The 10811-nt window shown below is 38.1% G+C and overlaps 2 protein-coding genes across 2 annotated transcripts; one reads left to right on the top strand and one right to left on the bottom strand.

The window, feature by feature from the left end:
• Window positions 1–290: 290 nt before the first annotated feature.
• LOC103131932 (thrombin-like enzyme elegaxobin-1) lies at window positions 291–2022 on the top strand. Its single transcript, XM_007543669.2, has 6 exons — window positions 291–329; window positions 518–710; window positions 792–992; window positions 1286–1347; window positions 1439–1557; window positions 1676–2022. Exons 1-6 carry the CDS (start codon window positions 293–295, stop codon window positions 1826–1828), a joined length of 765 nt encoding a protein of 254 aa, XP_007543731.1. The 5' UTR covers window positions 291–292; the 3' UTR covers window positions 1829–2022.
• A 4979-nt stretch (window positions 2023–7001) lies between these two features.
• LOC103131933 (tripartite motif-containing protein 16-like) lies at window positions 7002–8954 on the bottom strand. The gene has a single exon (XM_007543670.2). It carries the CDS (start codon window positions 8881–8883, stop codon window positions 7210–7212), a length of 1674 nt encoding a protein of 557 aa, XP_007543732.1. The 5' UTR covers window positions 8884–8954; the 3' UTR covers window positions 7002–7209.
• Window positions 8955–10811: the final 1857 nt, after the last annotated feature.

A 10811-nucleotide genomic window follows, 5' to 3' on the forward strand; every position in this document is an offset into this window, starting at 1 on the left:
TAAATAATTCCTTAATATTAATAAAATAAAAGTTCATGTTTCATTGGCCAATCATTTTATTTAAAAATGTCTTGCAGAATTTGTTTTGTCATCAGCTAAAGTCGTTTTTTTCCATCAAACTATTATTCTAGCTTTGTTAGAATGATAAGTTGTTAAAGTTCTTCTGTATGCAGAAGACAGAGCAGATCAATGTTCATCCTGTGATTGGTTGCTTTCTTTCCAGCAGGAAGTTGTGAACAGAGCTTAAAAGCTGCTGCAGGACTGCAGACATTCATAGGAACCTGGACTAGCAATGGCTCTGGTGAAGGTTCTGCTGCTGCTTGGGCTGGGTGAGTTGGACAGACTGGAAACACTTCCACCGGTTCCAGGGAGACTGCTGCTCTGATTGTTTCAGACTGAAACTTCTTTGCATATAAATTGTGATGCTTTTTTCATCTTTAACTGTTTATCCTCTTTCTGTTCCAGCAGCCATGTTTGCAACTGATTTCTGAGTAAAGTCCTCCTTTTTCTTCTTCAGGTGTTTCAGTGAACTCAGATGTTTCTCTGCAGAAGAGAATCATTGGAGGTCATGACTGTGATGTCAAAGAGCGTCTTTATCATGTTCGGATTATGGGCAGCGACGGTAAAACAAGGACCCGCTGTGGAGGATCTCTGATCCACCCTGAGTGGATCCTGACTGCAGCTCACTGCTGGAAGTGGGAGCGAGGATGGTGAGAAAGAAACAAGAAGACAGTTTCATCTGCATTTTATTTGTTTTTTGTGTGTTCATTATAATCTAATCTTTTCTACAGGTCTATGACAGCAGAGTTAAAGGTTCATCCATGGAATCCTCAAAGGAATCGTTGGCAGGACGATCAGATAATCCTAGACAATCCTGTGGTTTATATTGACAACAACGGCCGACAGCATGACATCATGTTGCTGAAGCTTCGGAGACCAGTGAAAGACATTGTTCCTATCCCACAGCCAGACTGTAATAATCGTCCTAAAAAGTAAGTCTTTCTCTGATTAAAAACATTAAAAACTGTCTCCACTCCTCCAGTCCTGTTGTTTCTGCTTCAGGACACCTGAGTCAGGTAATCAGGCCACCAGCAGAACCAGAACCCATTTAGCTCAGGTGTGTTGGACCAGAGACGCCTGTAAAGGACGCAGGACGCAGTCTATGAGGACTGGAGGTGGACACTCCTGTCTCAGTGGATGAAGTCATTGATTTTTCCTCATAAAGATGCTTCTGATTTTCTACATTGTTGTTGTCCTTGTTGACATTTTATTCTCATTGTTTTAGAGGTAGTAAAGTTCAGCTGGCAGGGTATGCAACAACAGATGTTGGCCTCAATAATAAGCGAGGTGAGAGAAATTTTCACATTATGAGAAGAAAATCTTTGTTTATGCTCCCAGGCTGGAGTTAACATGTTTATAATTTCATGTCTCTCTGCAGTACGTAATAATAATCCTTCACCGCATCTTCAGTGTGTCGACATGAAAGTTGTTGATGATAATCCACAAGATTTCGAACATATCTTTTTAGTTAAAGAAACTGACAAGGATATTTGTCCTGTAAGTTTGTTTTGTCAATATGTTGCTACAGTGATTATCTGTTTCTATTTTACAAGTATTTAATTTTTTTTTCAATATAAAAATTATATTAAATATAATGATATTAATTTTCCCACAGGGCGACTCTGGTGGAGGAGTGGTGTTCAACAATAAGATTTATGGTGTGATTTCTTTTGGTGGAAACAAACAATATGCATGTCTGAGTGATGCTGGCATCATGGATGTCTGTGGCTACATCAGCTGGATAAAACAAACAACCGGGCTTCCATAAAAAAATAACTGCCATGTAATTATATATCATCATTTTCAGATGTAATTTTATAATTGTATCTTCAGCAGTTTGTCCAAATGTTTATAGAATTAGGACCAATTCTTTTTTTTCCCTCACCTGACCTTGACCTCCCTGTGAGGACCAATAATGGAGCTTTCTCTGCCCCAGAAATGGAAAATAAATCAGTAAATGAATGAAAAAGAAACATTTTCTGGCTGATCGTCTTTATATTCATGGTTCAGTTTGTTCAGTTGGCATTTTCCCTGAACTGACTCTAAAAATGTGAAATGAGTTTTAAATCACATGAAGAGGAACACCAGAAGTAATTCATTCAGTCAGTTTTTGTCTTTATTTTACAGCAGAAATGAACATGCAGCAACTAAACCCTGCAGCTCTGGAGCTACACAAGCTACACAAAAATAACGAAACAGAAGTCACATGATACAATTGACAAACATTAAAATGGAATTAAGTTAAAAAAAACAACAACTTTTTAATAATAAAGGAAATAAAATGTTTAATAATCAAAAGCAATTCAAAAGTCAACATCTGAAATGAAAGAAGTCTTAAAATATTTAAAAACAGGTAAAACTAATTAATGGTAGCTTCTGGTTGCCACAAATTTAACATAGAAATTATAGTAGAAAGTTTTCCTCTATTGCAGTTAAAGTAATTTTAATTTCTAACACCTTTTATATTGAAAAAGAATGATCCTAAATACATTAACATGAAAATCTCCTGCAAAATAAAGTAGGAAGTGCAAACATATGTATCTATTTTTTTACTGTTGAAATTAAAATGTAAATGTTAAAATACAGGTTCATAAACTAAAACTTATCAGAAAATTTGTTTTCAAAAGTTTAAACATGACAGAAGCTCTCTGTAAATTTTAAAGTAACATCTGGAAAAAGTAAAAATATATTCGTACTGCTAAGATATGTTGTTTAAAATGTATTATTAAGATGTTTTTCACTGATGTTACATCAAATTAAACAGAAAAGGGTTGAATCATCAAATGTTATAGCCTTATTAATTCAATAATTACCATCCAAAAAATAATATTAACAATTTGAGCTTTTTCTATGCAACAGGGAATATTTTATTATGCTGTAATTAAATGATGTCTTTACCAGAATACATAGCTCGGTAACACAGCTTAGATTGCTAGCTTGTGTTGATAGTTGCACAATTAAATTGATTAACATTAGTGATAACATGGAGACCAATAGCTAGTATATTAGCTATTTCACTTACTGCTCCTCTGTCACTTACAGAAGCCAGGCTGAGGTAGAAACTGTCGGTGCTTCGTCATAGCTACAGCGCTGCTGGAATGGGTTAATGTGATTGGCTGAAACATAGGTTACCCCAATGTGTATGGAGTTAGATTTGTTTCACAATTATTCAATCAAAAAAGAATCAAACAAAAAAATATCTTAAAAACTTTTTAATCATAAAAATATTTTTTACGAAACAAAAAAATGTTTAGAGGTTTTTTTTAATTGAAATCACTATTTTTTTGTTTGAAACTTTTATTTTTGCATATCAGAATTTTTTGGTTGACAGTCTTAAGTTTTTGGTTGAGTCTAATTTTTTTTAAGCTCCTGTTTTTTGGTTGAACTAAACTTTATTTGCTTGCGAATCTCACTTGAACATTCTGGGCGGGGCTTAAGGACAAGCAATGTAAGACGGTTCCCATGGACCTCACCAAGCTCCGCCCAGAAACGCCCCCTAAAATCCCACGTGGCTGCATGTCTCACAAACAAAGCCTCGTGGAGCTTAGTTTCTATGTAAACATGGCGTCTTTCACTTCGATTGACCCTCTTCAGAGTATTCCTGAGTCGATTAATTCTGCCGGATTTTCAAAAAATATCAGCCACGACAATGGACAGGGGAACCAACAAGTTCATGTCATCTTTTTTGGACGACATCAAGGTGTTTGAGCCACGCGATGCCTCCAACATTGTGCGCGGTGCAGCTAAATGCTACCGGTCGATGAGGAAAACAGCAGATTCTCACACCCTCAGTATAAATGTAGCTGTGGACAAGATCACTGATGCCTGTTGTTCTTGCAAGGCTGGGTAAGTTGGCATTCATGGTTTTGAGGGTTATTTTTGAAATCAGTGATTTCTGTTGTTGGCAAATGTTTGAGTGTGTCTAGGCCTGATACTCGGTGCTAGCGTGGATAACACGATTACAGTTTAGTAAAAAGCATTTTCAGGTAAAATAAAATCTTTAATGTATATCAGATATGGTACACATTGCATATTGATCTGTTCAGCTAACGTAAGACTGTGTAACAGACAAGCTTCAAGGTGTAGAAGTTGTATCGGTTCTGCCATTATGCTGTACTTAGCTAAAAGGTTTTCATAATGGATGTGTTTATTATTGACTTTCTTTCATTCACTAAACATAAAGAAAGCAAAGTAATAATACTTACACCAGCACACACTCCTTTCTTTTTATTGATCCTACGACGGTTGAGCTGCAAATGCGGTCGTCCACAAGCTTTGATCCAAGCAAGGCTTCCCGTTTCAGATTTGGGAAATCTGTGAATTTTATTTCCACAAATACGATCAGGATACCTGACATCGCCTGTACAGATTCCCCACTGACAGTGGAGAACCATTTTTTTTTGAAGTCCTGACGCAAAAACTTTCTGCCTGTCTGCTAGTCCACAATGTGCATNATCCTTTACATGATTTTTGTTTGGTTTCTGATTTTGTCTGATCCTATGAATATGCCAACACTTAAAACAAACAATGTTATTCTTGAAGGTTGAAATATGTTACTGACTTTAAGCATTTCTTTAGCTATTATTAAGAGGAGAACTTGAATAACAGATGTTACTGACATATTGATGCTCTATTGGTTTAGTATGAAAAAAACCTTGATCTTCAGCTTCAAGGAGAAGCCTTTAAATAAAAAAAAAAGAACATTATATTTACTAATCAGACGATGCAGAATCTTAAAGAACCTTCCTTGCTCTCCTCATCACCTGTGGATGCTGCTGTTCCCTGCCTGAGGTCCTCGGCTGTTCAGTGCATCACTTCAAACACAGAGAAGGGCAGCGGTACCAATAGAACCCCACCTGCCTATTAGATGGTTTCCAAGAACCTAAAGACGACCTTTGAACTCCAGCTTTCTGTAGTATAAGGGCAGTACTAGTATCTAGTGACAAAACAACATTTTTTCATTCACTTTAATGTTCTTTATATAATCCATTGATTTCGCTTGTTGTTGTGTTTTTTCTGTTGCAGAATGAAGTCCAATCCTTTCTGGGTCGGGGTGTGAGACTGTGGCGCCTTCCACGATTGGTGGACCGAGTTAAAGCTGAAACGCCACTGAAGCCTCCTGGGCCTGTCGGGGTTTCCTATCGAGCTGCGCCGGCTCTACATCTGGACACACGCAGAAACTGATCTGACGTAGAAAGGGCTCGCTATAGAGAGACTGATATGATTAGATTTTATTACTATTATTGCATTTCACTTAGAGAGCATCTTTACTTGTTTCCTCATCACAGTTAATTCATATCAGTATATTTTGACTGTGCTGCCCTTGAAACTGATTTATTTTATTGGTTTGCTGTTTTATGAATGTGTTCATTGTTCTGTGCCTTTCAATACTCAGACTTCTAAGCTTTTCTTACCATTTCATTTTAACATTGCATCCTTTCTGTAGTTCATTAACTTTTAAATATTACATAGAAATTTCAATAAATTTGGTTTATTAAAACTAACAAATTGTTTTACGCATTACTCATTATCGCTTCATTGACTTTAAAGGATAGTAGCTTAACATTTCTAATTTTACTCTATTAAGTTTTAAGTAATATCTACCTTTTATTCATTTTACATTTTATTCATTTTAAATATTAACCTAACACTTTATTCATTTTTGCATTTTATTAAGTTTGAAATATCATCCTAACATTCTATTCAATTTACATTTTGGTTAACTAACAACTTAGTGAATATAATTTTAATACTTTTTACTTTAAAGATGAAAATTAGATCCTCCTAATACTTCACCCATTTTATATTTTCATAAAATTTCACATTTATTCTTTTTAAAAAAAATTCAGACTTTGTTCTTTAATAGTTCATCACCCTTCTATGGCATGACGTTGACCTGAGGTAACAAAAAGAAATAATAAATAACAAGCAACATAAAGGTAATAATAATATTTGGTTCCAGAAAGTGTCATGGTCCGACTTTATGATTGATGTGTAATTACAGATGATGAAGCTCTGACAAAACTGCAAAAATATTTTCTTCTACAAAAAAAAACAACAAAAAAAACAGTCATGCCATGGAGGGTTGACTTATGTTCCTCCAAATTTAACACTCTAACGTCCTTTAACAATTTTATTTCTTTACATGTTCTTTTTAGATTGTAAGAGGGACATTGTGGTTTCGATCCACCGCCTAAGAGGCCTAGGGGTGCCCTGTCCGTTTTTACCCCCAAAATTGAAATGAAATGAAATGAAATGAGATGAATGAAAGACAACATCAATGACTGAAATGATGATATGTATGTCAAGATCTGTAAAAGCCTCGGGGGATGTTTTCCGGAAGGGACAGTGTCTACTCTAGGGTTTATATTCTCCTTTTTGGGCTCTTTTAGAGCCCAACAGGGGGAATGTTGAGATGCTTTACCGAGAAAGAGTCACACCTGTTAGACAAAGGGCCCATAGTAAAGAGTTACATTTTTGATTCTGTTAGACACCAAGGTCCATTCCTCAGAAAACAGAAACTTATCAGGCCACAGAGACATGGTGTGATTTCAGGGAGTGTCTTCAGTCCATATAATCAGCTGCCCTCCTCCTTCTCCTCAGACGCTGCACAGACTTTTTTAGAAACTCTTCTTGGATGTAATGGTAAAGCGTCTCCTTTCAGTGCTGAAAGTTAATAAAATAAGTAAAGTCTGAATGCTTTTCTTGGCTGATTTTATGCTCCGTGTGTCAATACAAATTATGATTCATCGATTGAGATTCTCGTTCTCAAACCTGCTAGCCTAGCGCTACCAGGAGAAATAGCTTGTGCTCTTTTACCAAAGACAAAAGAGAAATCCTACAACCTTCAAAATCTGATGCCATTCTGTTTTTGTTTACATTTTATAAAGAAGGAAGTTGTGCTTGGTGTCTTCAGAGGTTTCTGTGTCGTTTCCTTCAGTGTTTCTTGGTTCATCGCCCCCACAGGTGAGGAGGGGAACAGGTTTTCAGAGGATTTGGTTTGTGTGACAAAATGCAGTGTGAAAGAGAACTTCAGCAGCTGAAAGTGTCACAACAGAACCAAGAATACTGGACTTCCAGCCCGACCGTACCAACAAGAACTTTAAATGGAAACCTGAACTGAATCACATCTTTTATACAAGCGGTTGTCTACTTGATCTCACAAAACACAGCAGTGGACTGCGATGCCAAGCCGTGATAGGCCCTGAATGCAGCACAGAGCGGCTGAGTGAACGTGGTCTGGACTCTGTGAAGAAGCGACATGGCTTCAGAGATGCTGTAGAAGGACAGGAGTCCTGCTCTGTGGTCCAGGTACACTCCTATTCTTTTGGACTGTGGACCTAAAATCTGAGTTATGCTGTTATTATGTCTGAATTCACGCAGAGACTCTGAACACAGCAACACCCAGGACTTGTCAGTTTTCCCAAACTCGCTATTGTCTCCCGTTCTGCTGATGGTTTTGTAAGCGACTCCAATAAAAGCCCCATTCCCGCTCCACTCCACCTCCCAGTAATGTCGTCTAGTCAGAGTCTCTCTGCTCAGGACCTGAGATCTGTTCTGAAACCGCTCACTGTGGGCCGGGTACATCTGCTTTATACTTCTATACGTCGCTCTTCTATTCCTCTCAGATAAAACCAGCTGCATGTTCACAGTGTTTGGATCCAGAGTGATTGGTTGGGAGAACTTTAGGAACTCTGCTCTGACTGTCAGCTCCTCCAGTGGCAGTAAAACGTCCGGATTAGCCACTGCCCTGGAAACTCTGGGCCAGTCTTGACTGAGAAAGCTCTGCAGTTTATTTCCCACCTCTGAAATCATCTCTGTAACGTCCTGGAAGTAGCGCCGCGTACGCTGCTTTGGGAGAGATGTCTCTGCTCGTTCTTCTGGTCCAGAAAGTGACGGGAACATGTGCAGGAACTCGATGTGGTCCTCAGTTTGAGAGAGCCGCTCCAGTTCAGCGTCTTTTCCTCTCAGCTCGGTGATCTCCTTGTCCAGCTTTTCCAGGAGTTTCTTGACCCGATTCTCCTCCGTCTTCTGCTGATTCTCTATTTGCTGCTTGATTAAAGACTTTGTACTTTCAATCAGACGAATCAGTTCGGTGAAGGTTTTCTCCGAGTCTGTCAAGGCTTTATCAGCAGATCGGCTAATCGCTACCAACTCCTCCTGGAGAAGCTTAACGTCTTTTTCACAGTCCTGTAGTTGCTGCTTCATTTTTTGTCGACTTGGCGTGAGTTGTTTCTGTCTTTCTGTCCTTTCTGCTGCAGCAGAGATGGTGGAATGGTCTTTGTGATCGTCAAGGGAGCACAGATAGCAGATACACTGCTGGTCGGTACGACAGAAAATGGCTTTCAGCTCTCCGTGTTTGGAGCAGATGTTCTCCTGGAGCTTCTTCGACGGGTTGATGAGTTTGTGCTTCTTCAAAGCAGGAAAGTCCCAATGAGGCTTCAGGTGCTGCTCGCAGTAAGAGACCAAACACTGCAGACAGGACCGGAAGGCTTTCAGCTTCCTGTCAGTGCAGAAATCACAGGCCACATCTTCAGGTCCAGCATAGCAGTGATCCGCTGGAGTGGCTTGGAGTCCTACTTTCTTCATGTCATCCACTAAATCTGCCAACACGGTGTTCCTCACCAGGACGGGCCTCGGCGTGAAGGTCTGTCTGCACTGAGGACAGCTGTAGGTTTTCCTCTCCTCCCTGTCCCAGTGGTTCTTTAAGCACTCCATGCAGTAGCTGTGACCACAGGGGATCGTCACCGGGTTCTTCAGGGGATCCAAACAGATCGAACAGGAGAGTTTCTCCCTGTTAAGCGTAAATCCTGACAGAGCCATTTCACCTCCGTCACAGTGTCAGACTGAATGTTGTTCAGTCAGACAGAGAGAAGGGCTGCATTTTTAAAATTCCTCCTGCTTCCTGGCAGAGGAGTGGTTCGAATGAAGAAGTGAGTCTTTACTTCCTGCATATTTGTAAGATGACAAAATGACAGTAACATTTATGTACTATCTCCATTATTTCAACGTTTGCAATGAGAAATGTCAGAAACTAAACACTTCCTTAATTTCCATTGACTGTAACTGAAAACTTTGACATTTCAAAATTAAATTTGCTCAAAGGAAACATTTTTTGATAAAACATTTTGGCCTTGGAATGAGGTGGATTTGATTGGCTGTATTGAAATTAGTTTATTTTGTAAAACTTGCCACTGGAGCAAGATATGAAGATGACAGGAAGTGGCAGGAGGATGATGGTGTGGCTTGTTTTTAATGACTTATCATGTGAACAAACTTAATCACATGTGATTTTAACTTAAGTTTGTATCCAATGGAAACAATTGAATTGTGAAATTGTGTTATTTTTCTATTATCAAAATAAAGACAAAGTTTTGTCCACTTTTTTAATGGAAATGCAGCTCATGTGATTCTGTTTTTACTGACCTGATGGAGCCAGTTCTATCCAAACCTCCACAGGAATGAAGATGATGCTCTTTCTTCACCACTCAGCCATCAGACTGGTTTATCTTGATTCTATTCTTTCTTTATTTAAAGGCATATGACAAGTTGTCTCATTATATAAGAATCCAACTTTGCTAATGCAAGAAATTTCTAAAATTATTTTTAAATAGGCTGTGAGCGGTTCATAAGTTCTGACTTTACAATTTAAGTCAGTCTTAATATTTAACAGATGTTTGAAGCCTTAAATTTGCAACAAAAAGATAAGATCAAATGTCTATGAAACACATTTGTCTTCATTAAATTTTCTCCAAACTTTTACTTTAGTCTTACTGTGTTTTCACACCTGTAGACCTGCTTCGATTAGGGACCAAAATTTGTTATATTTTCAGTCAGTCCTTTTAAATACAAAGCATCTACAAAGTATTTGTATCGCTTTACTTTTTCCACATTTTGCTATTTTACAGCCTTATTTCAACTTGTATTATTATTCCACAAAATTCTACACACAAATATAATATGAAAATGTGGGGAAAAAAGTCATAATTTGGTGGGGGGGATTATAATTCTGAGAAATAATTTCTGAGATTATTTTAAATTCTGAGAGAAAAAAGGTCAGAAATATGGAATTAAAGTATCAATTCAATTCAATTAAAAATGAATTCTGAGATTAAATTCAGATTTTTTTTTAAAACAAGGAATTGTGGTATTTAAGTTAGAATTCTAAATTTCAAAATTTTGAGTTTTTGAAAATCTAGAAAATTTCAGATGAATAAATTAAATTAACCTAAATATTGTCTTGCAAATTTTCGACATTTGGAGCTTAGAAAGTTTAGTTTTTTCCTGGAAATTTTAAGAGCTTTTTCTGGAAGTTGTTAGACTTTTAAAACTAAGAAATTTCAGGTTTTTTTCTGAAATTATTCTCAAAATTTACCTCGTTTTTGTAAGAAATGTACTCTTTATTTTTCTCTCCCAGTCCCAAAACATGACCTTTATGGGGTGACCAAAGACTTTTGCACAAACCATTTTAACCATAAATCTTTTTATTTACATAACAATACATGTTTTTCGGAAATAGCAACAAAACAAGTTTGGAGTTCTGCCTGAAAAGCGGCAGACACCAGCACCGATGCGCCCATTATCGGACAGCCGTTCTGCCGGCTCAAAGCGCACCCAGCTCCCGCTGCAGCCGCTCCTTCTCCCGCTGGAGCTCCGCGATGCTCTGGCGGTTCTGCTGCAGCCGGTCCTCCAGCCACTGCAGCAGCGGCCCGCTGACGGCGGACATCTGGCTGCACAGGTTCTTGGTGAAC

Source organism: Poecilia formosa, unplaced genomic scaffold, assembly GCF_000485575.1.
Source record: "Poecilia formosa unplaced genomic scaffold, Poecilia_formosa-5.1.2 Scaffold876, whole genome shotgun sequence".
NCBI classification, from domain to species: Eukaryota; Metazoa; Chordata; class Actinopteri; order Cyprinodontiformes; family Poeciliidae; genus Poecilia; species Poecilia formosa.